General features: G+C 40.1%; 1 protein-coding gene across 10 annotated transcripts in view; it reads left to right on the top strand.

Moving 5' to 3' along the window:
- fam184aa (family with sequence similarity 184 member Aa) overlaps positions 1-27,109 on the top strand; it is a 64,901-nt gene that overhangs the window by 9,882 nt on the left and 27,910 nt on the right. For 4 of the 10 annotated variants that reach the window (XM_028572338.1, XM_028572336.1, XM_028572345.1 and 1 more), the window contains exons 1-10: positions 3,131-3,453; positions 12,270-12,347; positions 15,033-15,167; positions 15,496-15,594; positions 16,914-17,120; positions 17,580-17,753; positions 18,129-18,290; positions 18,833-18,968; positions 21,662-21,843; positions 22,728-22,913. In XM_028572338.1, coding sequence (XP_028428139.1) covers positions 3,289-3,453; positions 12,270-12,347; positions 15,033-15,167; positions 15,496-15,594; positions 16,914-17,120; positions 17,580-17,753; positions 18,129-18,290; positions 18,833-18,968; positions 21,662-21,843; positions 22,728-22,913 — 1,524 coding nt within the window. In that variant the 5' untranslated portion in view covers positions 3,131-3,288. Of the gene's footprint in view, positions 1-3,130; positions 3,591-3,688; positions 3,757-4,056; positions 4,198-12,269; positions 12,348-15,032; positions 15,168-15,495; positions 15,595-16,913; positions 17,121-17,579; positions 17,754-18,128; positions 18,291-18,832; positions 18,969-21,661; positions 21,844-22,727; positions 22,914-27,109 lie in introns of those variants that run through there. The other 6 variants (XM_028572344.1, XM_028572342.1, XM_028572339.1 and 3 more) reach the window with 5 other exon arrangements.

Raw genomic sequence — 27,109 nt, 5'->3', positions numbered from 1 at the left:
GTATAAGAAAACATCTAGAAAAAGTCAGTAACTTTCTACATTCTCTTAGGGGGCTGTTGAAGGGAAAACACAATAGGGACCTCATACGGAATTTAGTGACAAACCGGACCAGAATTTCTAACCATGTGTCCCCAAAAGACCGGTCCAATGCTGCCAAAACTTGGACCTGCACCAGGGACCTTTGGATTTTCAGTCTAACGCTCTCCCAACTGAGCTATTTCAGCACAAAAAGATAAAACGTGGTGCCCATTAGGCAGAAAACAAACCACTAGAAAAACTGACAGCCATTTCAGAAAACAGCAACTTTCCACATACCATTAGGGGCCTGTTCACGGGAAAACAAAAAAGTTCAGCTGCTGCTGCAGAGAGAGACAGAAATGGCCCAGCAGAGCTGCTCTAAGGTCCTTCCACACCGGGCAGAACCACTGCCGCAACGTTCCGTCATCAACTCCCTGTGGACAGTGTCTTTGACTTTGAATAAACAAAGGACTATTCCCAATTTTAAGGACGTTTCAGAATCCCACACATTAAAGCACAACAACACGACAAGTAGCAGCCAGATCGTGATGCAGGCTATCTATCTTATAAAGCGAGACATATATGTGTGTCCGTGTTTGGGGAGAAGGTAAAGTGCACATCACACGGAGATGCCACATGCAGAACGCTTTAGAACAGCGGGGGGCTCTTTTCCTGCTATTGTATGAAATTGCTGTGAGCTGGCAGAACATAACGGAATCTTGGACATTATTCCTTCACAGCGCTGTGCAATGCGAGAAAATCTCAGAGTTGAACACATCAGTTTTCATCAGACTCACCCTGGGTTAATTAAGTCTACCGCTAACATACAACACTAATAACATTACTGTCGCCAAAATACCCCCGCGAATCAAATCCCCTACTTCACCGTTAACCGTCAAGCCACTAAACCTGTATGGAAATCAGCACCTCTGCTGAAATGTTAAATTCGTTAATGATCATATCTCTCTCTCTCGCTCTCTCTCTCTCTTTCTCTGCGTGCACACACACATGGTCCGGTTCTGGCGGTTGATGAACACAGATATGTGCTGATAAGCTCTCATAACGGGCCAGTTGGGTAGCACACTGCCATGAGTCCATGAGGCTAATGTCCGATTACTCATTTTCATTATGACCTTTTGCGATTACATTCTGAATCTGCAGCGTTCTCTGTCAGGTAAATATAGTAGTACAATGTCTTCCTCTGATGTAGAAGTAGCCTACCCTGTAAGTCAATATAGGCTATACAGTGGAGTTGCATATTAAGTGGTTTGTAAGTAATTTTGGGATAAGGCTACAATTTGGTTTTGAAGAATTCTACAAGCAGCAATACCACAGGCCAAGCAATCGGCCTGTTCCAAACAGGCACATTTTCAACGGGCACTGCACTAGTCCTTTTAACGCATTAAAGTGATTCGGCATCTGTAGGTTCTCTTATCTGGAATTATTTAAAAATGTTGGTATCAGAAGCACAAGTATTTGATTTAGCATCAGGCAAATGGATGGAAAGTCACACCGCAGGCTGTATTCTGTGAACAGATCTAAAAGTAGGCATTTTGCTGTTTGATCAAGGCACTCAACGTGATAAACAGTGTGCTTCATTTAAGATAACTTTGCAGAGACATCAGTGCTGCACCTAAGTGGATGTCTAGACCCAAATTTGGCACAAAGTGATGTGAAAGCAGTTGTTTTTTTTACAAGGCAGATCTTGGTGAGATATAACTGGAGTTTCTATTATGAAAAGCAAAACTATCAGCCAGGAGACTCACATTTCTAGCAACACTAGTAGTAATGCAGCTTCAGGAATAGTGATGTCATGTCAGGCCTTGTCTTTTATGCACATGCACACATATACTCACATACACCTGTGCTATCTGGTTCATGTCAAAGGCTTGAATTTGCCCCAGACTTTGAGATAGCCACCTTAAAGCACTGAAATGGTTAATTATTCAAGGGGCCGATTTCTTTGGATTAAACTAAATCCAAAGAAAACTGTTCAAAGTTATTTTTGTGGATTATCCACAGTATCTGGGACATCGTTATGATATAGGTTGTTGAATTTTTCAAATGTAATTTTTAAATGCTGTGAGTAGCATGAACAAAACTTAATTTGCCTCCACCATATTGGAGCGGAGGCATGAATCTCATAGATTTATTTATATCAAACTGGTCTCAAGAAATTGTCTCATAAACCAAAAACATCATAGACATGAATAGAAGCAGGTGACAACATGTTTAAGACGCAGCATGCCCTTACTTCATTGATGATGTTCATCTGATTGGATGAGCTGATCCTTTAATAGTGATGGTGCAGTTTATGCATTCTACCCGCAGATGTCAGTGCAGGATAAGTCATTGCTTCAGCGTCTCCAGAGTGATGTAATGCAATATTCAAAAGTGTGAATAAAGAGCAGCAGCATTTCCCAATACATTTTCCAATTTTTAAGCCAAAGCTACATTTTCCTTTCATATATTGCAGCCTGTTTATTTTTGTAAGTTTCTCACTAAATACTGCTACAATTTCAATTTCGTTGCGTGGTTGAAAAAAGAGAGAAAAGAACAGAATTAATTGCAGACACTCGGAAAGAGTGTACTGTTTAGTGATAAAGAACAACTAGGCTATACATACAGATTTTTAAAAAAGAAGTCTGTTGCTCAAAGTTTTGTTCATTTTTGTCTGACATTTCTCTCATTTTTGCATTTTCTCAACCGTGTGCTAGCATTCGCCTTCATTCTTGTCACATTAGCTCACAACAATGACTCTACTATTTATCAATTTATACAGCAGACAGTAACTTTCAATGTTATAGCGCATATATGAACTAGTGTGAATCTCTCAGCTCGGTTTGTCCAAACTATTAGCCTATTTCCAACAGCTTTAAAGGTATCGTTGTGTACCTCGTGAGGCTAAAAGGACGACACCTCTTGGCTAGCTGTTATCTGCATTTAATTTAACATTTTAACAGCCACAGATGAAGAAGTCATAGAAAGGAAAAAGCGGCGTTACAGCCATAGACGGCCAATTGAACCTGCCATTGGCTGAGCATCTGGCGCGCGTCTCCGCCTCTCATCACTCCAAGGGCTCGCGCCCGTTGCGGATGCGTGCGACGGGACGGTCTCGCGACCCGCTGCGTCCCTGCTCCCCATCTTCCTCCGTCGCTGAAACGGAAGATTAACTACAAACACAACAATGAGGGGATTTAACGCGTAGCAGCCGCTGCTCCATTTCATTTAAGTTGAAAGCGTCGTGTTTGGGTTTATTTCCCCGTGAAAATGGCGACGGGTTCAGGCTGGCAGCCTCCGTACAACACCTCGACTAGCAGCACCAAATATACCCCCTCTCCAACGTCCAGCATGTTTTACGACGGGACTTTGACGCTGGAATACACTCAAGACCTGCATTTGAAGATGAGCAAGAAGATAGCACAACTGACCAAGGTGTGTAGGTGTGAATGCATGGTGTAGGATGGAGTGGACAAGTCATTTAGAGCAGGTCGGCATGTAGATGGAGTGGTGCTGTGGAGAGGAATGTGCTGGTGCTGGTGTGGGATGTCATTTGTAAACATGCTGATGAGGTAAGATGTGGTAGTATTTTATGGTATTTTTAACATGTACTTTGGTGCAGGTCAGGAGGTTTAATGCTAATGTCAGATGTTTTGGTATTTTGGAGCAGGTCTGATGAGATTCCACTGCTCTGGATGCTTGCAGGGTTCATAGTTCACCATTGAATACTCAGGCAAGGTTTGTTTTTGATGCTAATAATATGTAGTGGTAGCTATTTAGCAATATGTTTCATTCTATGCAAGACTTAGCCTACCTAGAAAGAATTAGTATTCTCCAGTGATCTTACTACTCTGTGCAGGCTGGTAGTATACTGTAACTACTCTGCATGTACTCTGCTTGCAAAAAAAACAGTGACCACACTGTATTTCATGAGTGATTACTCTAATGGCTGAGAGTTTTCCAGATGTATTGCTGTACATTTCTTTTACCTTCTAACAAACCACTGTTTAACCTGTGCATGTTTTTCTGCACTCACAGGGCTGCCATTGCCAAGGGCCGAGGGAAGTTATGTAATCTCGGAGCGATGCAGGGATTTGGCAGAGCTGCTTCTTTGTAGTCCACCTGAAACCAGTGTAGGATACAGGGGACACTATGTCGCGCTGTAGTGGAAGATTTAAGGTGGCAGCTAGAGTTTACAACATCTAGGCTATAGTGGAAGGGTGGATAAAAATGTATACAAAACATATTATACGATCACGCTGTACAGGGGTAGACAAAAGCAGAGAGTGGAGGACAGAAGATTTTACATAACAGGCATGGTGATACTATGCCAGTACAGAATTAGACACTGTGTACACTACAGTAGAATAAGATGTACAAATACACAACACTGCACATAGATTGCAACTGTGGATATCCAGATTATAATGCAGCAGTTGATTAAAATGGTTTGTTGTTGTCGAGAGATTGGCGAGACAATGGTGGTGGAATTAAGGTCCACAAACAACAGATTTCACACTTTGAAGGCAGTCCAATGTGTTTTGACCCAAATACGTTCACTGAAACTTTGCGGTGTTTAGTTAGTATGTTCTCATTGTGTTACTCTTCACTTGGATTTCCTGCTCCTTAAACCAAAGAAATGCAGGTTAGGTGAACTCCAGGATCACTGTGATAGACGTGACAACCTTTCCAGGGTATTTCTTGCCAAGTGCATGCTGGGAGAGCCTGAACCGAATAAGCACATGTAGAAATTGGATGGATGGATGGTTGGAAGCCACAATCATTGATCCAAATGAGAACAAAGCATTCATCAGAACACAAAAATTCACAAAGACAGAATTGGGACCTGCTATCAACTAGAGCTGGGCAATATATCGATATTATATCAATATCGTGATATGAGACTAGATATTGTCTTAGATTTTGGATATCGTAATATGGTAAGTGTTGTCTTTTCCTGGTAGGCTGTATTACAGTAAAGTGATGTCATTTTCTGAACTTACCAGACTGTTGTAACTGTTCTATTATTTGCCTTTACCCACTTAGTCATTATATCCTAATCTCATTGTGTAAATATTTTGTGAAAGCACCAATAGTCAACACTACAAAATCGTTGCGGTATCGATATCAAGGTATTTGGTCAAAAATATCGGGATATTTGATTTTCTCCAAATTGCCCAGCCCTACTATAACCACAGAGACCTGCTAGTCAAACTCTTTGGTTTAACGTTACTGATTGGATATTTAAATAAATTATCGGCTCAGCTCTGGGAATCTATTTGTAGCTGTCTGTCTTCTGCATGCAGCTTAGTCTAGTACGATACTTTCAGTTATAATAATCAATGCAAACATGGCCCCTGTGGTCAGAGGCAGAAACAAGGAAAGAGCTGCCACTCTCCTGAATGTGAGTGGCTATGTTTCTGCTAAAGATTCTCCAACAGTTGTGTCATATTGCTACGTGATGAGATTAGAATAGGTGGATGGTGTTGTAGTCTACAAGTGTACATGTTGTCAGTGGGTTTGCAGATTCACATTTAAGAAGCTGGAATCAGATCATTTTTTCGCATAAAAAAAATTCTCAAACTGATCAACGCTGATTGAGAAGTTTAAGCCACTTATAATTAATCATAAGAAAGTAGTTGAGGATTAATTTTCTGTTAATTAACTAATTTATTCCAGGTTTACAACCAACTGGGCTTTTATTACATAAATGTATGACCCAGGATCAGACCGTTACTGTCCCGATGGTGCAGTGGATGACCTGCTCTGTTCTGAATGAGACTCTGATTACATGCAATCTGTGGAAGGGTCTGTAGCTGCAAATATTTAAAGGAGACATCTTGGATTTTTGCCTTTCATACCATTACATCATTTTGAAGAGTTCGTACAGTGCCACATGGATGGCATTTTCTCTCTGTATATATTTATTAATACTCCTGATGTCAGAGCTACCATCATCTCCAAGAAAAGATGGAACAATTCTGCATTTCAGACAGCTTTACTTCACAAACCTGCGGAGGGCCTTGAATAGCTTTAATCAACTTCTCAGTTGTTACACTTACAGTACCAGGTGGAACTATTGGTTGTTGCAGATGGAAGAGAAGAAAGTGCATGTTTGCGTTTGATTGGCAGCTCGTATTGTAAAAGCATGGTTACGGTTCAAATGCAGTGATCAGTTATTATAGTGACTCCACAGCTGGACTGAACCTCTCTGCATTGGAGAAGGAAATTCAGCTAAAAGAAGCTGGAGAATCAAGTTGTTTTCGTTCTCACAGCTCCAAAAATCCTCAATTATATATATATATATATATATATATATATCTTTTTTTTTTTTTTAACAATGTTTTTATTGATTTTTCATTTTGTACATTTTTAACAGCCTCCCTCTCTCCATGGACGTACATTGCGCCATATTCTTGATCCAAGCACCAAATGTAAGAGCTGGAGCACATTTACAAGAAGGCTTTATTTTGTAATATTGACCACACATTTGGTATTTAAACGGTTAAGTGATTGCTTAAATTTAGTGACACCCTAACATGTGTTGTACTGAAATTATAGCCGTTGTGCGTTTGGCTCATAGCCTCCGCCCTCTCTTAATGGTTGATGAGAAATATTTGCTGGGATACTTGCTGGAAGGTCTCAGCAGTCCCTCGACTTTCCCAAGTTCAGCTCTCAAAATAAGAACCCAGATTGAGGCCTACTGTACAATAAATGCTGTTGTTTGCAATATGGCGTCAGTATTTGTGTGGCTCCTATTTTTAGGCTTTATTGTTTACATTAAATGGCATGAAGATTATTGAATATAATGGGGTTTGAGAAACAGTTTTTTATAGAGCTGGATCAGAAGCTGTTTGCTTCACCTTGTCTTAGTTTGTACCCTGCTCTTTTCTGAATATCACAGAAAACACTTATGGTGTTTTCTCTATCAGAGAGACTTAGTGTGCTCCTTGTTCTTGCCTGCTGTGTTTGTGAATGTGGTTGTGATGTGGTGTAGTGATGCTCAGGGAGGAACGCAAGTGTCCTTGGCGCATCGGAGCAGCACAACAACGAAAAGAAGGAACATATGCAAAGTGCTTTTACACCATGACTGGAAGGACAAAGTAAATGTGCTGTGTGCTTCAGCTAATTGGTAACAGAGACTGTGTTGCCACTTCGTGGAGTGTCTGGTGAAGGAAAACAGTAGACTAAAAGCTCAAATGTCGAGGGATCCTGTTAAGACTACAGCACCTCTGAGATTAAGACTTTCATTAATCCTTTAATTAGTGAATATGATGGTAATCCTCTGAAAATGATGAAGGCAGAGCAAGAGGTTTTTGCCAGAGCCAATGCTGCTGCAGTTTGACTCCAGACATCAATGGCCTCTATTCTGTAGTTCAATCAATAGTGATCGCCTGTACAAAATGTCCTCCAGCCTCAGAAACGTCCCTTCTGGGTACCTTTTTTCGGTACTTTCCCCTCTGTAATAACAACAAAAGTTCTCAAGATCTGGTCACACCTCTGTTGTTTGATTCCATAGACTTGATCATTGCTCATTAACTCTATTGATACATTTGAATGAGACTCCTCTGGGAGGTTTTAGTGTGCCATAATGGTTTGACATTCCTTTCCTTCTGACAGGAAACAATTATGCAGTAAGAAAGTTTATCTTTGTTATATTTTTTAATATTCTGGGCAAGAATCATCATTGTTTTAAAGACTTTTAATAATGATAGCCAATAGTGGCACATTTGTTTAATATAAGTGATTGTATGCAAGCGCTGCATCTGTGCAGCTTTGCTCACTCTCCCGAAGAAGCTCCTTTTAGGTCAGGGGAAACGAAGGAGCTCAGGGGAAATCATATGATTCAGAGGCAGCACACTGTAGGTCATGAAGCCAATAGGAAGGGCAAAGGAGAGTCGCAATAAATGTCTTACTGCTCACTGAATGACTGATTGTAACTGTAGTAGCTGCAGGCAGTTGTGTTGCCTTCTGGCTTGTTTTATTGGAGCATCGGGCCGGGAAAACTCTCCAATGATGCCCCCGGCAGAGAAGAGATGAAGAAGCTATTTGCTGTCACTCTCTTGATTTTCTTTTATTGTAAATGTTGTCATATCTAGGGATGAACATATGCATGCTCTGCTGCACTTTCATGTGTGTGATCAGTTGGTTGTTACAAATTACTGTATACAGTATAATGTTCTCATCTCTGTGTGGGAGAATTGTTAAACAAAACTGCCGCATTTATGATGGCTGGATGCTTCCCTGCTACCGCCAATGTTAATCAGCTTGTTATGGTTGCCAGGCTGCACCAATCTGGTCGACAGATGCCAATTAAGAGTGTCAAAACAGATCCAGATCCAGCTCCAGCTCCAGCTCCAGCTCCAGCGCAGTGGAAGCAACATTTGCATTTTAACACATTGAAATATGGTGTAAACTCCGTAGTGTCGCAATCCACAACAGCTCCACCGTCTTGGCTGTAAACCTTTCGCTTCTGCGAAGGACAACAACATGCATAAAGTTATAGATTTGAGTTTTAAAGTTGACCATTTTCATGTCAAGAAAACACAGTTTTGACGACGTCTTCCAGAATGTCATTGTTGTCAGGGTGAATAAGCCTCTGAAAAAGTATTAAACCACAGGACATCCCACCAAATCCCAGCACTAACATCAGAATCAGCTTAAGGGCTTTGTATAATACATATAATCAATCAAATCTGTCATATCAGACCATGCTACAATGCTTAAAGTTTCATGCAAAAAGGTTTTTCCAAAATCGGTTGATACAGTAAGAACTTGGAGTTTTATTAATGCATGCACCAACTAAATGCTTGGTTTTTACAGTTAGGGCTGTGCAATTAATCGATTTTTAATCGTGATTACGATTTCTGCTTCTAACAAAACCCCAAAAGATTATTTTGCACATTACGTTTTGCAAGTCAACTCGTATTTTGTCCTGAAAAAAAAAGGTATTGGAGGGAACTTTCACAGTTAAAGGTGTTTTCACTGTTGATTCGTTTAACTATTTCAATATATAATTGGTCAATATTGACCAAAATCATCGTGATTATGATTCTTTCCATAATCGAGCAGCCCTAAGTTTAAGTGGACTTTATAGTTTAAGTCTATCAAGAAATAGACAAAGTCACAGTAACAGGCACAATCTCTCTCTAAGCTTTACTAAGCCATAGTTGCCATGCACAGATAATGTATGAATGTTCCCACAATAGTAGTGGGAATTTCTAATAAAACGTGACCGCGGAGGTTTTTACTTTTTGTCTCCTTTCAACCACAGTCTCCACCTAATTAGGATTATTTTCATTATGGATGAATCCCCAAAACCATGTTAGAACTGTTAACGTAACTTATCATACCAAGACTACATTATTATTCAATCAACAAATGTGTTTTCATCACTGGTTATTGTTGAACTTCTTTTGCAACATAATCACTTTAAGACAATGACTAAAATTGCATTGTGAACAATTATTAATGGAAAGCAATCTTTAGTGTTTAAGTACATCAAAGATTGCTTCCCATTCCCACTCCTGGTAGATGAAGACGAAACGGAACAAAAAGGGGGAGAGATAAAAGGATGAAAGCAAAAGGGAGAGGAGAGATAGAGAGATGAAAGCAGCAGGCGCACAAGCATCATTAAAATAATCATGTATAATTGAAGGAACGTTTCCATGGCCGATTTACTGCTGGGAATCAAAGGCTTACACTGGAGAACAGAAGGCTAACACCTACCTTACTCTGACTTCTTTCACTGTCAGCTGAAACATATAGTCGAGGTAACACCTCCAGCGATGCTCCGTAGGGCCGGGACCATATGCTTTTGTCTCGATTCAATCCTTTCACGATACATGGGTGCCGATTTGATTTGTATTGCGATTTCCCTTGATTGCAATTCTAGAAGTATTGCAATTCAACAGTATTGAGTATTGATTTTCTTTTCCTTCTTTTAAAAAAAACAAAAGTTGAATAATAAACTTCTAGAGGCAATATATCATGAGACATTTCAAAAAGTAATTGTTTTCTAAGAAGAACGCACGTCACATGTCAGTCTGACATTTATTTCATTCGTACATATAATAATCAAACATAACGTGTGTAATAATTCATACATGCATTTTCTGCTCTCGGCCTGCTTAGCTTGAAACGGACATGATGTAGTCGCCGTCAGCGGTGCCGTATAAACTGAAAACATTTAGGTGAATCATTGGTAAAAAAAAAAGAATACTAAATATCGATTCTATGGAAAAGAATCGATTTAAAAAATAAAAAACCATCACGTTACATACTGTACAATTTTTCGATGCACGGCTTCCTTTAGGAAACAAAAAGCCTATCCTACTAACAAGTATTGTCTATTTAGCTCAGTCAGTGTTTCTGTATACATGAGTGTTTGTGTGCTGCACTCAACTGCTCACTATTCCAGTCATGCAACAGTTAGCTGCAACGGCATGAAACACATTTAGTGTGATTTCAGTAACCAGGACTCATTTGTGATCATTAGGGTGGCTTCAGGGCCTCAGTATGCTTCAAACAAAGGGCTTGTCATCAAACAGCCTTCTTTCTGACAACAGCAATTGGGGTGGTGGTGACAATCGTTGTAACTTTCCGAAAGCAGACAATCTGATAACCACTCCCACAGAGGCAGGGTTTAATCTTCTCTTTCTTATGTGTTTTCAGTCTTCTCATGCTGTGGGTGAACAACTAAATGCAGCACCTATAAATATCTTAGGAGGAGAGACTGACACTTTTAAAACCATTTTGTCTTTAGATGCGGTTGACGACAACATGTCGTTCAAACTCCTAGCTTGTATGAAGCGTACTGGGACATTTAGTCGTTCCTAAAGTGGGATTGCTCTCCCTTCATACATTGCACATAAGGCCTATCACAGCTTCAGGTATTCACCCAGCCCTGCATGAAACCATAACATTATGTCAGAAAAACACTAATTGACAAACATGATCATTATGAGAATAAGGCAAGTGGTTAACCCAAAGAGGCTTGTTCTCTAAGCCTAAAATGTACAGAGATAAAAAAAAGACCATGTTGCCTTTAAGGGCATTTGTTAAGTTGGACAAACAGATGTCAGTACACTTTGGGGATCACTACAGTTAATTGATGAGGCACCTATACAGTGTGTAATAATACATGTTATCTGGGGTTGAGGTACAGATGTTTGACAGCAGTGGTTTTAGTATTTGCTGTATAGTGGAGCTTTCAATAAAATAAAGAATTCCCAGCCCTGATAATTACTTTGATGTTGATCCAAGTTGTGTTTAAAAGCCAGAAAATAATAATGACATGCCAGTGTAATTATGCCTTACAGATAATAATTACCATGTATGCGTCCATTCCGTGCTGTATGTAACTTTTCACCTCACCTGTAGGTGGAACAAAATGTGGAGCTTCTAGTTCTAATGCCAGCGGGGCTGTAATTCAGCTAACCATGACTGAATATTAGCTGCTCACAGGGGGCTTCAATTTGCTGAAGCTTAAGCTTTTTTTTTTAAAGCTCCTCCTGCATATCATTTAGCTTTAGCACCTATAAAACCTACTTCTATATCTGGGACAGAGAGAATGCAAGCATGACTGACAAGATGTTTTTCACTTAGGCTTGTTTTGTTGAGAGCGCCACAGCCAGCAGACCTTTAGGCTACCGTATCTGAGAACCATATGGGATTTTAGTTCATTTTGGGGTTTACTTAGAAATGTGAAAAAGGTTCAAACATGTTCACACTTAACTCCTTTGCACCAAATTTTGTTATCTAAGCTTTTTGCCACAAATAACTTCGTCAGGGCTGTGATTTCACGTTTGGCTATCACAGCTTTCTCTTTTTGTCTCCATCTCGTTTGCTGTGACTTGCTGTGTTTGACGATGTCAAACACATGGGCTCATTTGGCTTTGCGTGTGGTGTAACCCTGGCTCAGTTTGTTACTCTAGGTCTACACATGTCAAGCTTTTTTTCCTAAAAGCCCAGCTTTTCTTGGCTTTCGTAATGAAACACTCATTGGTAAAGAAAGGTTTAGACACAAAACACTTCAGAAAAAGTAGGTGAGAGTTTTGTTTGTCTGTCTGTGTGTGTGCAAAACCTACTTCTCTCCTCTCCTGATGTTATTGCTATTGATTTTGTTGCACTCTGAATGCAGAACTGAGCTTCACTCTTCACTGTAGAACTATTGATCTGATATTGAAACAGTTAATAAGGGCTATGTATTCCGTCCTCATTCTGTCGTCTAATTCTCTTCCCGTCTCCAGGTAATTTATGCTCTCAACACCAAGAACGACGAGCACGAGGAAGAAATTGAGTCTCTGAAAGAAGCCCACGAGGACGAGGTACGGACCCAACAGAGCACCAAACACCTATATTTATTATATAGAGCACAGAAATGTGGATACGGTCACTACCCATCACTAACACAAACACTCTCGCTACTCCAGAAATGAGTAAAGTTGTCATGCAATAAGAGAGTATGTGTTCAAATGTTGTTATTTGTGGTGAAGTGACATTCGTGGTGAAGTGACATTCTCCTGAGTGAGGAGCCTGTTCAGTATTTTAGTGACTGGCAGTGTGCTGCAGTGGGTGGAGAGGGGCAGGAGGCAATTTTGGTGTCAAGACTGACCGTACTGTATTTAAGCTGTCTGCAGGGAGCCGTTCAATGCTGCACTGTGCATGATGCACCCTTGTTTTAGTCGTATTTGGGGGGAAGGTGCTCCCACATAGACCTCAGAATCGCGCAAACCTAGTTTATACATGCTGCTCGTCTGTTTCACCTTTATTTTATTAAGCTTAGCGTGAATTCATGCAGGCCACGGAAGTCCTAAGCCCGTTAATTGAATTGTCATTCCTATCAGACACACACCAATCACAGCCATTCTCACATCAAATATAACTCCCTCCTCACTGATCCCTGCTACACTGACGCTGCTTCACTCGCTGCTGCTGCTGGCAACGTACAGCATAGATTGATTCCTGTCTAACCAGCATCTGTTATCTACAACAGTTTAATTGGGCAACGCCCTGTCCTTTCAGCTGATTAACTCACTTTACAGCTATATGAAAGTAACAGGTGCAGATGGCTGCTAAATGAAAGGAAACACCAACATAACGTATTAGTTAGTAAGGTCTGGTGTTTTACCACCACAAGCCTTTAGAACAGGCCCAGTGGCATATATTCTTTTTAGGTTTTAGGATCCTTTACTGGACTGATGAACACCATCATCCAAAAGATGTTCCCTCATTTGGTAATTTGATGTTGGCAGTATCTAACTTTCAACTAACATTGCTCAAAATCTCCTTTGGGTGTTCAGTTGCGTGAGATCTGGTGACTGTAAAATAGGGCTGCACAATATGAGGAAAATATGCGATAACATTGTTGAATATCGCAAAAACGATAAATAAACAGATATTAAAGTGTACCCAGTTCTGCCTCTCTGCTGCTTTCTGTATAACAAATTGCCTATTGAATTTAAAACAAATGAAAGGAAACCTTTTTCTAACATTCTTTTATTGAACATTTTGAACATTGAATTGAATGTAAAAGGCACCAATAAAAAAAAAGACAATAACATTTTAAAGTGCAGTTTTGATATTTTCTTTCAACTATCTCAAAAAATCTCTGAGTGTCTTTTGCGATACGTCACAGCCTTTCGCGATGTGTTTATTGCGCCAGTCGATATTGCCATGACGATATTGCCATGACGATATTGCTATGACGATAACAAAACGATAATTGTGCAGCCCTACTGTAAAGGCAACAGGATTGGATTCACCTCCCCATGCCATATTTAGAAGCATCTGCTCTTATTATGCTTCACTAATCCTGCATTCAACTTTTTCCTTTAATTTGTCACAAGTATGTATGTGCTCCATCTGCAGTCTATAATTTTAGTGATGCACATTATCATAGTGCGATTATTACCCATGTCATTTTGCTGTTTTTTACCTTGAATAGACTGCAACCAGGCTTCAGCTGCTGCTGCAAAAAAGTTCTGTTTTTAATTCAACATACGGTTGATATTCTGGACTGGTTTCATAGAAATAGAATAAGTCTGGCTCTAGATCAAAAGCCATGATACCTTTATTTAAGAACAAGATCAAAGCCAATATGAAACTGGTTTAAATGTTAATTTCATTTAGATTGCTTTCAGAGAGAAGCTTTAGTGTACCATACAGTGTTTTTTTTTAGCAGTGGGGGCAGGTCTGTCCGAAACCACCACCCACCCCACCCCCGTGTCACGCCTCGAAATGTTTTACATATGAAACGGAACGGACACTTCGCTGCAACACAAACAAATATATTTATTCACCTCTATTCACACAATGAGGCATATTTTCAGTTGGGATTGAACTGTAATTTTTGGAGGAACTATAGGAACAGGTCTACACTTAGACGGACCCACCGCGGTGACGTTTTTGGTAGAGCTGTTAGTTTAATAGTCGACTCGGAAGAAAGCAAACGTTTTGACAATAAACTACATCAACACAACGTTATGTGGAATTAAACTGGATGGGTCCAATGACCTCTGAATAGTTCTACTTGTTGTTAAATTGCAGTGTGAGCAGCAGGATAATTTAAAAGGCAACCATTTTTCGTACAGCCCTATTTATGATACCGTAGTGGCAGAAATGTTGCCATGGTGGGCCGCCACTACAAAATCAAACACTGACCATAGTCCAAGTTGTTAATTTTCAAGTGTTACATTTTCAAAGTGAAACTTTTCTCTTCTGCCAGGAAACATTTGGAGACAGCAGTTGTTGCGCTTTTATCTATTTCTGCATTTTTCTACCCACTCTGTATTTGGGTTTTGAAAATCCTCTACATGTTGCAATGGAACAAAATAGTTCAATGTCATATTGTGAGTTTTTATATATATATATATATATATATATATATATATTCGTCAAACTGGCTCGTCAAACTGGCTGTATACATTCAGTCATTTATGAGACCAAACTGTGACGTGTCTTGTGTTAAATTGCAGCTTTCAAAATGTTTTTTTTCCCCCCCTGCTGCTCAGGTCCAGCACATTGTGACCGAAACCAGAGACAAGATCATGCAGTACAAGAGTAAGATGGTGGACGATGCGGACCTGAGGCGGCGGCTGGCCAGTCTGGAAGAATCTGTCGATCTCCACGAACACATGAAGAGACAGGTCATTCACTGCTGCTGGGCACCACGGGAGCCTCATTTTGTTTGGTTGGGTTTAGTGACGCTTTGTTTGTTTCTGTTTGCTCAAAGTGGACATTTTGTAGAACTTCACATATCCATAAATTATAGAGACAATTTATTTCCAATGGCATTGTTTATTCTAGTCGCATTTAAATAATGGAATTAATTAAATTGGAATTTAGCTGAATGACATCTCATAATCTTGTGATATAATATAGCAGCAATTGCATGTCCATTTGCGTAATGTATGTATGGCAGTTGCTAATGTAAAATAATGTAACATGGCTGTTGTAATGTTTTGTTACTGTCAGGCTTTAGCAGAGTTTGAGATGTACAGACAGAGAATGGAGGATTCACAGCTCTGTACTGAAGCCCAACACACACAGAGAGTGGTTTCTATGAGCAGAGAGGTAAGGCTTTGCACACACTCACACACGCACACATACACACACACGCGCACACGCACAAACGCACAGACAACATACTGTATAATCACACAGTCCGTTAAAAGCCTATGTTCTGCTGTTTTTGCACTGGGAGGAACAAGATGCATTGTGATTCACTGACCCTGTTTAATGCAGGTAAACATACATATGAACTACTATCCATACTTAGTTTTGAGTTGTGCTTATTAGTACTAGTATGCAACACTGACAAGGTAACTCAAAGTAGAAATGGCATGCTGCTTTATGTCCATTCTTAACTTGGTAACAAGATGTCACTGCTGTTCCACTAATATACTCTATATCACTTTTTACATTAACAAAAAAAAAAAGATATTTTATCTATGAATGGTCAAAAGCTTGACATTGGGTGTTTCGAGATCCAGTCTTCTCTGTTAAGCATCAGCATCTTTTAGACGTATTAGCTATCCAATAATCCAATAAGCCATCAATCCATTTTCATCTGCTTATCCGAGGCTGGGTTGCGGGCACAGCAGGCTAATGTCCCAGCTCTTTTTGGGGAAACCGAGGTTTTGCCAGGCCAGATGATTCATGAGATATATTTAATCCAATGAGCATTAAGCAGAAATTATGTAAAGTTACAATAAAACCATATAGAATGTATAAAGATGTAGGATAACTAAATATCAATCCAATATGATTAGATATATCATGTCATGTATCATATCATACCGTCAAAAGTATGACACAATATCATCTACGCCTGCTTTTGTAGAGTCTGACGGCAGTGGGCATGAATGAACTCCTGAAGTGCATTTAGACGTGCTAAGCTGGTGACTGAATGAGCTCAGTTCATCTTCAGTTCATCTATGTTGGGATTGGTGTATGTTAGTGTTGGTGTTGTCCCTCGTCTTCCTCTCTGCCACTGCCTTCACACTGTCCACTCCCAGCTTGACCAAAGAGATGCCCTCTTGACCAACCTGAACGAGTCTGCTGTCATCACATCCCATCCCATATTACATTTTTGTATATTTTTTCACCTCATGTCTGTCAGATTGTTTGATGTTACAGCAAGTTTTTTGTTACTGTCGTTTTCAACACGCTAGAGAAGCTGCAAGCGTTTGTTTTGGCACTGAGAGAAATAACAAATAAGTATACTGACAGCATAAGGTAATAGAATTAAATATTTTTGCACTTTTCCACTTACGACAGAGGGATTTTCAAGAGATGCTGTGAGCATTTAGCTTGGCACAGGCTACGACTGAGTTGGCAATTACCACATGAACGGTTCAAACAGAATAGAATATGTTTCGTGGTTTCAATAGGTGGAGGAGATGCGTCGGGATTTTGAGGAGAAGCTGCGGGCGTTCAGCCAGGCTCAGGCCCAGTTTGAGGCGGATAAACGGCGAGCGCTGGAGGAGCTGAGGGCCACCCACCGCCAGGAGGTGGAGGAACTCCTCAACAACCAGCAGAACCAGAGCGCCACCTCCTCCGAAGACCAGGAGAAACTGGCTGAGCTCCATAGACAAGAGGTGGGCTAAGAGTGAGAGAAGAAGGAAGATAGTGTTTTAAAAGCCCAACATTTTTGGATGGAAGCATGTTATCTTGGGCTTTTGTGGAGAGTTTACACAGCAAGTTACTTGAAGGGTAATTGCTGTTTTGGAGGCTTATTAGTAAGTGTTTTTGGCATTGAAAACATTAGGGTTGTTTTGTTAGTGCAGTTGGCTTATGAGTATAATATAAACCTGCAGTGGTTATAATCTGGAAATGGACCTTTGTTGCATGTCATCCCCTTGTTTTATTCCCATTTTTCCTTTCCTCTCAACTGTTTCAATAAACAGATTTACCAAAGAATAATCTTCTAAAAAAAACAGATAAGATGGTCAATGTACATGATATATTTACAGTTTTTACAGCGTTTTCAAAGATTTATGAATGTATTGTGGCAAAACACAAAGACTTGTTCTCCATTTATCTTTTTCTCGGTGTAGGTGGAGGCATTGATGGAGAGGGTGGAGGAGATATCAAAGGACAAGGTCCGTCTGGTGGAGGAGTTCGAGGCCAAGCTGGGCAAGGCTCAGGAGTATTATGAGAGGGAGCTGGAGGCCATGAGGAGAACACACCAGCTCACCACTGAGAACCTGCTGGCCTGGAAAAGGACCGAGGTAAAACAACAACACAGACACATCAATACAAAACAAGAGCGTATTGATGAAAAATGATACGGTACACAAACAAATAAAAGTTGGCATTACAACAGATGCAAGTAAAGTTAGATGGCCGTCAAGCTGCATTCATTTATTTTTAATGGTCAGTGGGGGAAGCAGAACAACCTGTGACACGCAACCACTAGTCACTCAAAGTGGAACACCCTTAATTATGCCTGAATATAATTTAAATGGGTAAGTTATTAAAGAATTCCCTACCCCCCACCCCCTGCTTGGTAGCATCCAGTTGATTTATCAAAGCTTTTTCACAGCCAACTGCCTGGATGTCTTCATCTCCCAGAGTGAATGATGTAAGTCTCTGCTCATGTGAAGGTTGAGCTTCGTAAGGAGTTCCAGGCTCAGGAAGCAGCGCTGCAGCGCTCTCTGTCCAAGCTGAGGAGTGAGCTTCAGAAAGCTCAGGAGGAGGCCAGAGAGAACCGAGACAAGACCAACAGACTGCAGACATCGCTGGCCAACGCAGAGGGAACTATCAAGGTGTGTGTGTGTGTGTGTGTGTGTGTGTGTGTGTGTGTGTGCGTGCGTGCGTGCGTGTATTGATGGACATGATGCACTTCTTTTTTAGGCAAACCAAACACTGATTTGTTAATAACCACATTCTAATAATGCTAAGCCACTTAGCACTATTAGAGACTACTGCTGCTCTTCCATACAAACTACCAATTTTTCTTTTATTTACAGTATTCCTAACAAAGCACAAATAGTATGAGAGTCTTCTTTTGGTTAAATGTGGGTAGGAAAGTGGGCGAAATTGGATGAAAAACAGTTGCAGAAAACAAACACAAAGATGAAAGCCTCGGGGCAAAAAAGATTTTCAAGAATGTCAGTGTTGGTGGGAAATTTAATGTGGTGTGCACTTATGGTCCTGCAGGCAAATCTGCAGAGTCTGAATAGCTGGATAGGTTTATGTGACTCTAGTCTGCAGAGGGAGAGATATGACTGGGTTTTAAAATATGTTGTTGTTGCATTGCGTGTCGTGTAGTGGTGAGTATGCCTGTGTATTTCTGTGTGTGCTGCAGAACCTGCACAAACAGCTGGAAGAGGCCATCCAGGACGGAGAGATCTGGGTGATGCAGTTGAAGGACACAGAGTATGAACTAGACGGCAGCAGGGAACGAGTGCAACAGCAGGCAACTGAAATCCTCCATAAAGCCAGTAAGATGTTCCTCTACCTATTGTCGTTCACTAATAAAGTATACAGATGTTAAAGAAAATTTTTTTTTTTTTTCTTATTCTCATGTTTTTTTTTTTCATTATGACTATTGATGTCATGATAGCATTTTAGTCACCACCTTATTGTAGAGATTCATAAACATAAAATCAGAGCTGTGTCACCTGGACATTCCTGTACTGGAGCTGTTGCATTGAACTGCATGAGGTTGTCGCTCACTTTCAATTTAGCTTGTGTGCATTCTAGAGAGAGAGAGGTGTACTTTAGCAAATGTTTTCAAGTTACCAAATTGCAAAAATGAGATGAAAAAGGCACACAGCGTACAGTTTCCCTGCTAAGAGAAACAGCTGTGGCTTATTGTAAATGGACCCAAACACGAGGATAAAGGAACTCTGTGTATGAGACAAATGTGAAAGCAATAACTACCTACTGTCCACCTGGGGCCACTTAAAACTGTGTAGACTCACCACTAAAATGACTAAAAGTCAGATTTATGGAGCAATACATGGTTCTTTTATATTAATCTCAGTAGTTGTGAAACTGAGAAACAAAAACTCTAGTAGTTATTCATAAATAGATTTAGACATGCGCTTAATTACCTAATTGCATATCAATACTACTGTCTGGTCTACCAGTCTTTAGACGAAGCGCAATTTCATAGACAGTAAGGGCAAGAAAACTACTTATGCTAATTTATTATTTGATTTCCTCTCTGTACCTTTTTATTCATTTACATGTGGGAAATGGTGAATATGCATCGTTTATACATTTGGCCCTAGGCACTCTAAATAGATTTTACCTGCTCCCAGCATTACTTGATGGCTTCTCGAGGCACTCAACACATGAATGAGGGAAACTTGAACATAATATAACTGGAGGAGGTTTTCAACGGGATGACTGACAGCAGAGGAAAATAACAGATGTCCCAGCCACGTTTAAGTCCACTGCGAGTTGTACTCTCGGGTAGGATGGCCTGCTCTGGCGACCCGTAGGCTCTGTCACTGGTATAACTTTCTTTATCAGGCGATGCTTGGTGTGCTACCTCCCTACATTTGTTCTCTTATCACGCGGAAAAGTGCTGGTCGGCACTTCTTACGTTCTCAGGACATCATTTTGCTTTCTGTCCCTAATGCGCACACAGAACAGGGAAATAAGGCTTTTGCGTACTTTGCCCCCTCTGCATGGATTATGCTGCAGAATGACTTGAGACCAAATTAATTAATCTCGGTAGCACAATGCTTTTAAATCCAAAATTTAAGAAATGGAGGGAGACTCTTTAAGATCAGTGTTTTAAATAATTTTTTCCTGGTTACAAAAATGGCTATTTTAAATTGATGTAATGCAAATGGCTTTGTTTTATTTTACTTTACTTTGTCCTCTTGTGTTTCTTGTCTGTAACTATGTGTTTTTTATATGCTGCTGTCTGTCTTGGCCAGGTCTCAATCTCAATGGGTTTCTCCTGGTTAAATAAAGGTTATAATAATAATAATAATAATAATAATAATAATAATAATAATAATAAAAAAAGTCTGGAGCAAAAGTTGCTCTGTAATTCATAGACTGAAAAATGTTATATTCATAGTCAGACTGATATCGTGATGTATCATTATAGGATTGTCTAGAAATATATTGATTATAGCAGAATTCCTGTATTGTGATATTATCGATATCGTGTCAACCCTAGTCAGAATGAACAAAAACATATAGTGTTAACTTGTGCTGCTGGACAGTCTTTAGAGCAGGCTCTGTAATAGGGTTGGGCATTGAGAACCGATTCCTTATCAGGTAGTAGAGGGATGCTACATTCCCAGACAGGATTGGCAGCAACATCACAAAATGGCTGCCGGAGCATCCACTACAGCTCCCAGAATGCATTCACTCACCCAGGTGTAGGTGTTTAAGCAATCTAATTGAAGCAGGATTGAGGGAAGTAATGGACACTTGATGTTGATCACTGTTGAGGAATTCTGTTTAGTTTTAAAGAATCTCTTACTCCCCCAGAAAGTTTTGAGTTTGTTCTTGGACTTTGATTTGGATTTTAAAGAAACTACCTGAGTTACCTTTTCAGAAACCTGCTGATGGAAGAATAAAGCTTTTGTTGAACCTTCTAATTTTGCCTGTCCTTTTAGCTTTATTGCACCCTAGCCTTCCCTAGTTACCTCTCATGACATTACAACTTCTTCTGCCTCACTGCAAGGAGCGTTTTTGCTACAAATTATCAGAATAAGCCTAATGGAAACTGGTTTGTTTGGGAAGAAGTTTGAAAGCTCTGGATTAAACCTTTTTATAATTCATTCAACAAAGGAACATTTGTCATGTAAATGCTCGTGACTACTTTCTCCTTTTGGAACATCTGCCCACTCAATTTCAATCAGCCAAGTACCACACTACTTTACCGTCCCATTTACCAGTTTTCCACAAGTTTAATGAGCAGCGTGTCTTTTCTTACAGGAACTTGAATAGTGGATACTTTTTGTTCAACAACTCCAGTTGCAGTATATGTTGATGAAACCGTTGCCTAAGGCAGTAAGACAAAGGCAGTAAGACAAAGGCTCAAATTTGAAAGGTTGCCTGTGGTGGAGATTTGATTCACTGTGTTGAACAGATCCGAACTGTTCTAATTGCCTACTGTGGTGCCTCTTTGACACACTTTGGATTTTGGTTTGACTGTTCCCAGGTCAGATTGGCTCCCTGCAGGCCACCCAGATGTCCCATGAGGCCACCATCAGGAACCTGGACCTAGAGCAGAGCCGGCTGAAGGAGAAGATCAGCCGGCTGGAGGAGGAGAGGGAGGCTCTGCTCAACCAGAGCCAGGCCTCTAATGACCAGCACAAACAACAAGTGCTCAAACTAGAACAGGTGCTTTTAACCCTTCCTTAATCCCAGTGCAGATTGGGGGATGGGGGGGGGGGGGGGAGGGGGGACGGGCCATTGATCATATAAAGACAACACTTTTTTGTAGGTAATATATGAGGATATGAGGAAAATATCTAATTGCGACTATTTTGACAGATATTGCGATATGATTCCCGATATTGAGAGGAATGATCATTTTTGTATCATTTGTCTGTAGGATATGTTTTGTAGGCCGGGACGTCTCTGCAGCACCACGGTACTTAATTCAGAATGGTTTGACACATTGTTTGCCTTTAAAGTGTTCATATTATGCTCATTTTCAGTTTCATAATTTTATTTAGAGGGATTATCGGAATAGGTTTACACGGTTTCATTTTCAAAAAACACCATAGCTGCTCCTCTTTTCACCCTGTGTGTTGAGCTCTCTGTTTAAGCTACAGAGTGAGACATCTCACTTCCGTTCCATCTTTGTTGGGAGTCACACATGCGCAGTAGCTAGGTCAGCACTGCTAGCTAATCAGAAGCAGAGTATGAGGGCAGTGCCACGCTAGCAGCTAGGCTAGCATTATAACGTGTGTTACAAATTGACGCACGTTTGTCTCTGAAGTAAAGGCTGGACTACAATAGAGCTGTTTGGAGCAGTTTGTGAACAGCGTTTTCTGTTGGAGATGGTAAGTCCCTTTGAGGTGGACTTTGGGCTTTTTCACTTTGTAAACCTATAACATGCACAAAAAAGATATATAACACAATAAAGGAAAGGGAACAAGCCAAAAAGCATATTATGAGCACTAATATTGCTAATATTAGACTTGCGCGATATTGCACTAGTCCATATTGCGATTAATTGTGCAGCCCTACTTTTTTTTCCTTTCATTGCTTCTCCTCAGTCTCTGCGTGAGGAGCACCAGGGTTATGAGAAGGAGCTCTGCAGGCTGAGAGCACACTACGAGGAGGAGATGCATTGCTTCAGGGAGGCGCAGGTTAGAGCACTGGAAGAGATGGAGGAGAAACACCAGGCCATGAGGGCGGAGGCCCAGCAGGAGAAAGAGGAGGAGAAGAAAGTCCTCATGACGGTAAGTACCATGTTGGCATTTATAATTTCACTTTTTTGTGCTAGTGTTCTTTTTTAATTTCTGAAAAAGAACAAACCAATCTCATTTGAGTTGTTTTATAATGATACAGGAGGGAGTAAAAACAGGACATTTTTGATACATGGAAAATCATCAAACCATGTAATCATCACTACTACACAATATGGCAAGAATAATGGTAAAATGTTATTCCCCTGTGGTTTGAGATGGTGTATACATCAGGGCTGTTGAAATGAATCCTTGCATTGCGATGCGGACCTGGGCGATTCTGCAACGATGCAGTGACAGACCATAATCCATTATTGCCTACTGATGTTACTTGTTGATTTTCAAGTCACTGATTTATTTTATTTTGTAAATTTTTTTTTTTTGTTCAATCTCTGCTACATTCAGGAAGTGTCTTTTTTTAAGAGCAGATACAATAAAAAAGGGAAGTTGATTCTTGAATTTGTTGATGAAAACCACGTGTAGCAGTGTAAAATAATATTGAGGAGGTGATGCATCGGCATTTCGAGTCGTTAACAGGATAATCGGAATTGAATCGTGAGACCAGTGAAGATTCACACTCCTATTGTACATCTACGTATTGGTTCAAATAAATGCTGTAGGAGTGACACGTAATTCATTCTTAAAGAACGAAACCCTAAAAGGCTGTGTTTCTTTTTACCATATGGCTGAGTCTTCTGTTTACACACTGCTGTCAAACAACGCTGTCAATGTCGCTGCAAACAAAATCACAAGCTCAGCGCGAGTTGTTCTCTTGTGGTTTGTCTATTTTAAGAGATGTGAACGTTGTCCAAGGAAAACGCTTTCTGAGATTGTTTGTCTTAAGTTTGTACACCCTTTTATGAAAGTAGACATCCTCATTATTATATATAGACCCCCACGGTGGCACAACATGCAACAGGACGCAATTGAAGTTCCCAATTTTCATGTAAAAACAGTAATTGCATCCGATTCTTGAGTGTTGCTCTCAGGATTTTGTATCTTTCTTTTCAGTGCAGCGCCATCAGCAATTTAGTTTCCCCCTCATAGTGAAATGGCCTCAGTCGTATACGAAATATGTATCCCTGAGAAATGAGCAGCTCCCTTAACTGACTGCACACATGTAATTAGGTCAATATTCAGACTAAGACGTGAAAACAACATCACTCTCTCTCTGTGTTTCTCTCTGCGGCTTTAATTCAGTCACGTCTTTTTTCTTTCTTCCTCCACTTTTCTTTTTTTCTCTCATTCTCTCTCCCCTCTGTCTGAGTTCAAAGGGGCTGCATGAAGTGAATACAAATGACCATCTTGCCAACTACAAATCAAATTACACTGTTTAAATTCACTTACCCAGTGATTAATTTACCACAACAGCATTACATTACCAACAACAAATGGTTGTAAGCAGCGAGGAGGACTGTACTGTTTATTACTAACAATACCAGTACCCTTAAACTAATACCAATACCAATAGAGTACTTCATTTGATACCTTTTTTTTATTTTTTTATTCTTCTACTTCATTACTATACCTATCGTGTGAATGGCGGCATCTCGGCACACTGAACTGCCAACTTCACCACAGACTGTATGGGTTGTAGCTGCTGCGGTAGTTGGCCAATCACACGTCGCATTTAATCGAAGAGCGCTTGCAGTGATTGGCTGCGAGCAAAACCATACAAATAATATTTTTTTTTCTTCTAGATTTGGGTTAAAGGATCAAATCTTTGACTACTTGGTACTGGTTTATTACTAATAATGCTCATCTGTTATTTCTTGGTGAGCCCTTCTGTGATACCATAAATAAACAAACACAGAAGGAGCAGTTAGGTGATGCATGACCTGCTGTCAGTCACCGGAATTAAGATTTCCCCACGTGGGTCCATGTCGGGCTGACGATGCAGGATGACATGACCAGAATGGCACTAAGTGGTTGTCTTTATCTGATTGGTCAGCAATATTAGTTTCTCCTCGAATGTTTAAAGGGGAGGAGCACTTGTTTTTCTCCTGCTTGCAGCCCCTTATGGCACATTACACCCAATTTATTCACGCTGACATGGCTCCACCTGCATTCAGCGTTAACATTAAGAATCCCATTCTTACTGGAGCTTGTTGACATCCAGCGCAAGTAAATGAGCTCAGAGGCATTAAAGCAGCATGGTATATCACTACCATAGAGTAACTGCCAACATTGTGTCTCAAAAAGACTATTCCTTTAACAATACAGCTTATGTTCTGCCTCTGAAATGATTACACACATTTTGAGTTTTAAATAATTTTGAACTCCGTGTTCCCCCTCTGTCTCTTCCTATATCTCTCCTCTTTCATAACATTTCTCTCCCCCCCCCCCCCCTGCTCTTGAGCTCATGCTTCCATTGCTGTTTGAAACTAACTGCTAATTGGTTGATTTTCATTGACATTAAATCCTGCCTTCAAGCCAAGAGAGATCGCTGTGTGTGAGAGCATGTGTGCGTGTGTTTATAGATTCCCTGAAAGAGAGTGAGAGAGAGAGAGGGGCGAGAGAGAAATGATGAAAAAGGAAATATTATGTAAGCCAGAGCGGTGCTGCGCCTTGTCGTCTTTAGATTAATGTCAGCTTTTATTTAAAGCAAAATTAGAGCGGGTGTAGGAAGACGGGGAGGGTGAGACAAGGATATAGACAGAGAAGACGGAACAGATCATTTTTAAAAAGTCATCATCTTCATCATTTTTACTTTCAACTTTTATGTCTGTCAGCAAGATATTAACGAGTTTCTAAAGCGAGGCAATAACATGATTAATTCCACAAATTGCATGTACTGTATTAATTCAGAATTTACCAGTCTACTTAAACCCAGATGAGATGGCTTTCCGCTCATATCTCTAATCTCCCGTCTGCTTACTGCTCTTCTGTGGACTTTAATTAATTAATTAATTCATTCATTCATTCATATAGTGGGTTTGTTTCCAGATAAATGTAACTAAGACACAGTAAACTGTCTTTGTCTTCTTCAGCTGTTGTGTGGACTCTGCCGGTGGTTGGATGTTGATGTAGATCAGTGTAAACAGTATGGATTGTCTTATTGAACGTTAAGACTAGGTCTGCAATAATGAAGCATTAATTGGCTTAATCTGATTAATTGTTTGAAAAACCATCAGAAAGTAGTGAATCATAATGTCCTCCAACCCAGGGTAATGTCATCAAAGGTCTTCATTTGATACTCGAACCCAAAGATTTCCAATTTACTATAAACAAAGAAAACTGCAAACTGTTACATTTGAGAAGCTAGAGCCATCAAATGCTTGCACTGCAAACGGTTCATTGATGATCAAAATAGCCGCGGATTCATTTTCTGTCTTTTGACTACGAATCCTAGCCGCTGTATATGGTTATCATTGTATCGTGGCTCTGAACCAATCAGATTGCTTGGTTTGAGTTGTATAAGCTCCATTATCCCAAAGGGGACACACGCAATGTATTTCAATCCTAGTTTTGTACGCTCTAGTTTTTATTGTGGAATACAGTATAATTATCTGTGGGTTTATTTTGTGGGTGTTCTCAATGTTTTTGTAATTGGCATTGGTTGATTAGTAATTTCCATGTTTTTCTGGAAGGATGAATTGAACCTTAAGCCTTTTGAAAGGTTGGAAGCAATGTGATAGAGGCACATCTACTGTAATTGGGTTAAAGAGAGAGGATGTGGATTACTGGTTGGCTCCCATGTGGCTAAGATAAGATAGGCGGTTGCTTTACAGTTTTCTCACGTTGTATGGGAAGGAAGGTAGAGCTTCACATGGTTACAACTTGCATGTTTCACACCATCAGACAACTCAAGGGGGTGAATGATTATTTACACACCGAACCAATGCATATCTAGTAGGAAATGGCAATATGGATTAAACCACAAATTATCACGTGTGTGTATATATGCAGCTTTATATGACGATATTGATATACATGTATTGTGATGGAGCAGTTTCTGGATATAATCAATACTATTCAAGAAACTGTAGATAAAATAGCCAGGTGGGAATGTCACTTTTTGGCTCATCCAATGAATAAATAATCTGATCAATCAAAGTGCATTGACGCCAAAATCTTTTACATTCATTTGCATAGTCTGCAATGATCAAATACAACCAGATACATTAAAGGGATGGCTACTGCAGTATTAACAGTGTGGAAAATGTATAATAAGATTTAAGATTGCATAA

Source organism: Perca flavescens, chromosome 24 (assembly GCF_004354835.1).
Source record: "Perca flavescens isolate YP-PL-M2 chromosome 24, PFLA_1.0, whole genome shotgun sequence".
Classification (NCBI taxonomy): Eukaryota; Metazoa; Chordata; class Actinopteri; order Perciformes; family Percidae; genus Perca; species Perca flavescens.
The sequence above is the reverse complement of the archived record's forward strand: the minus strand, read 5'-3'. Positions and strand labels throughout refer to the sequence as shown.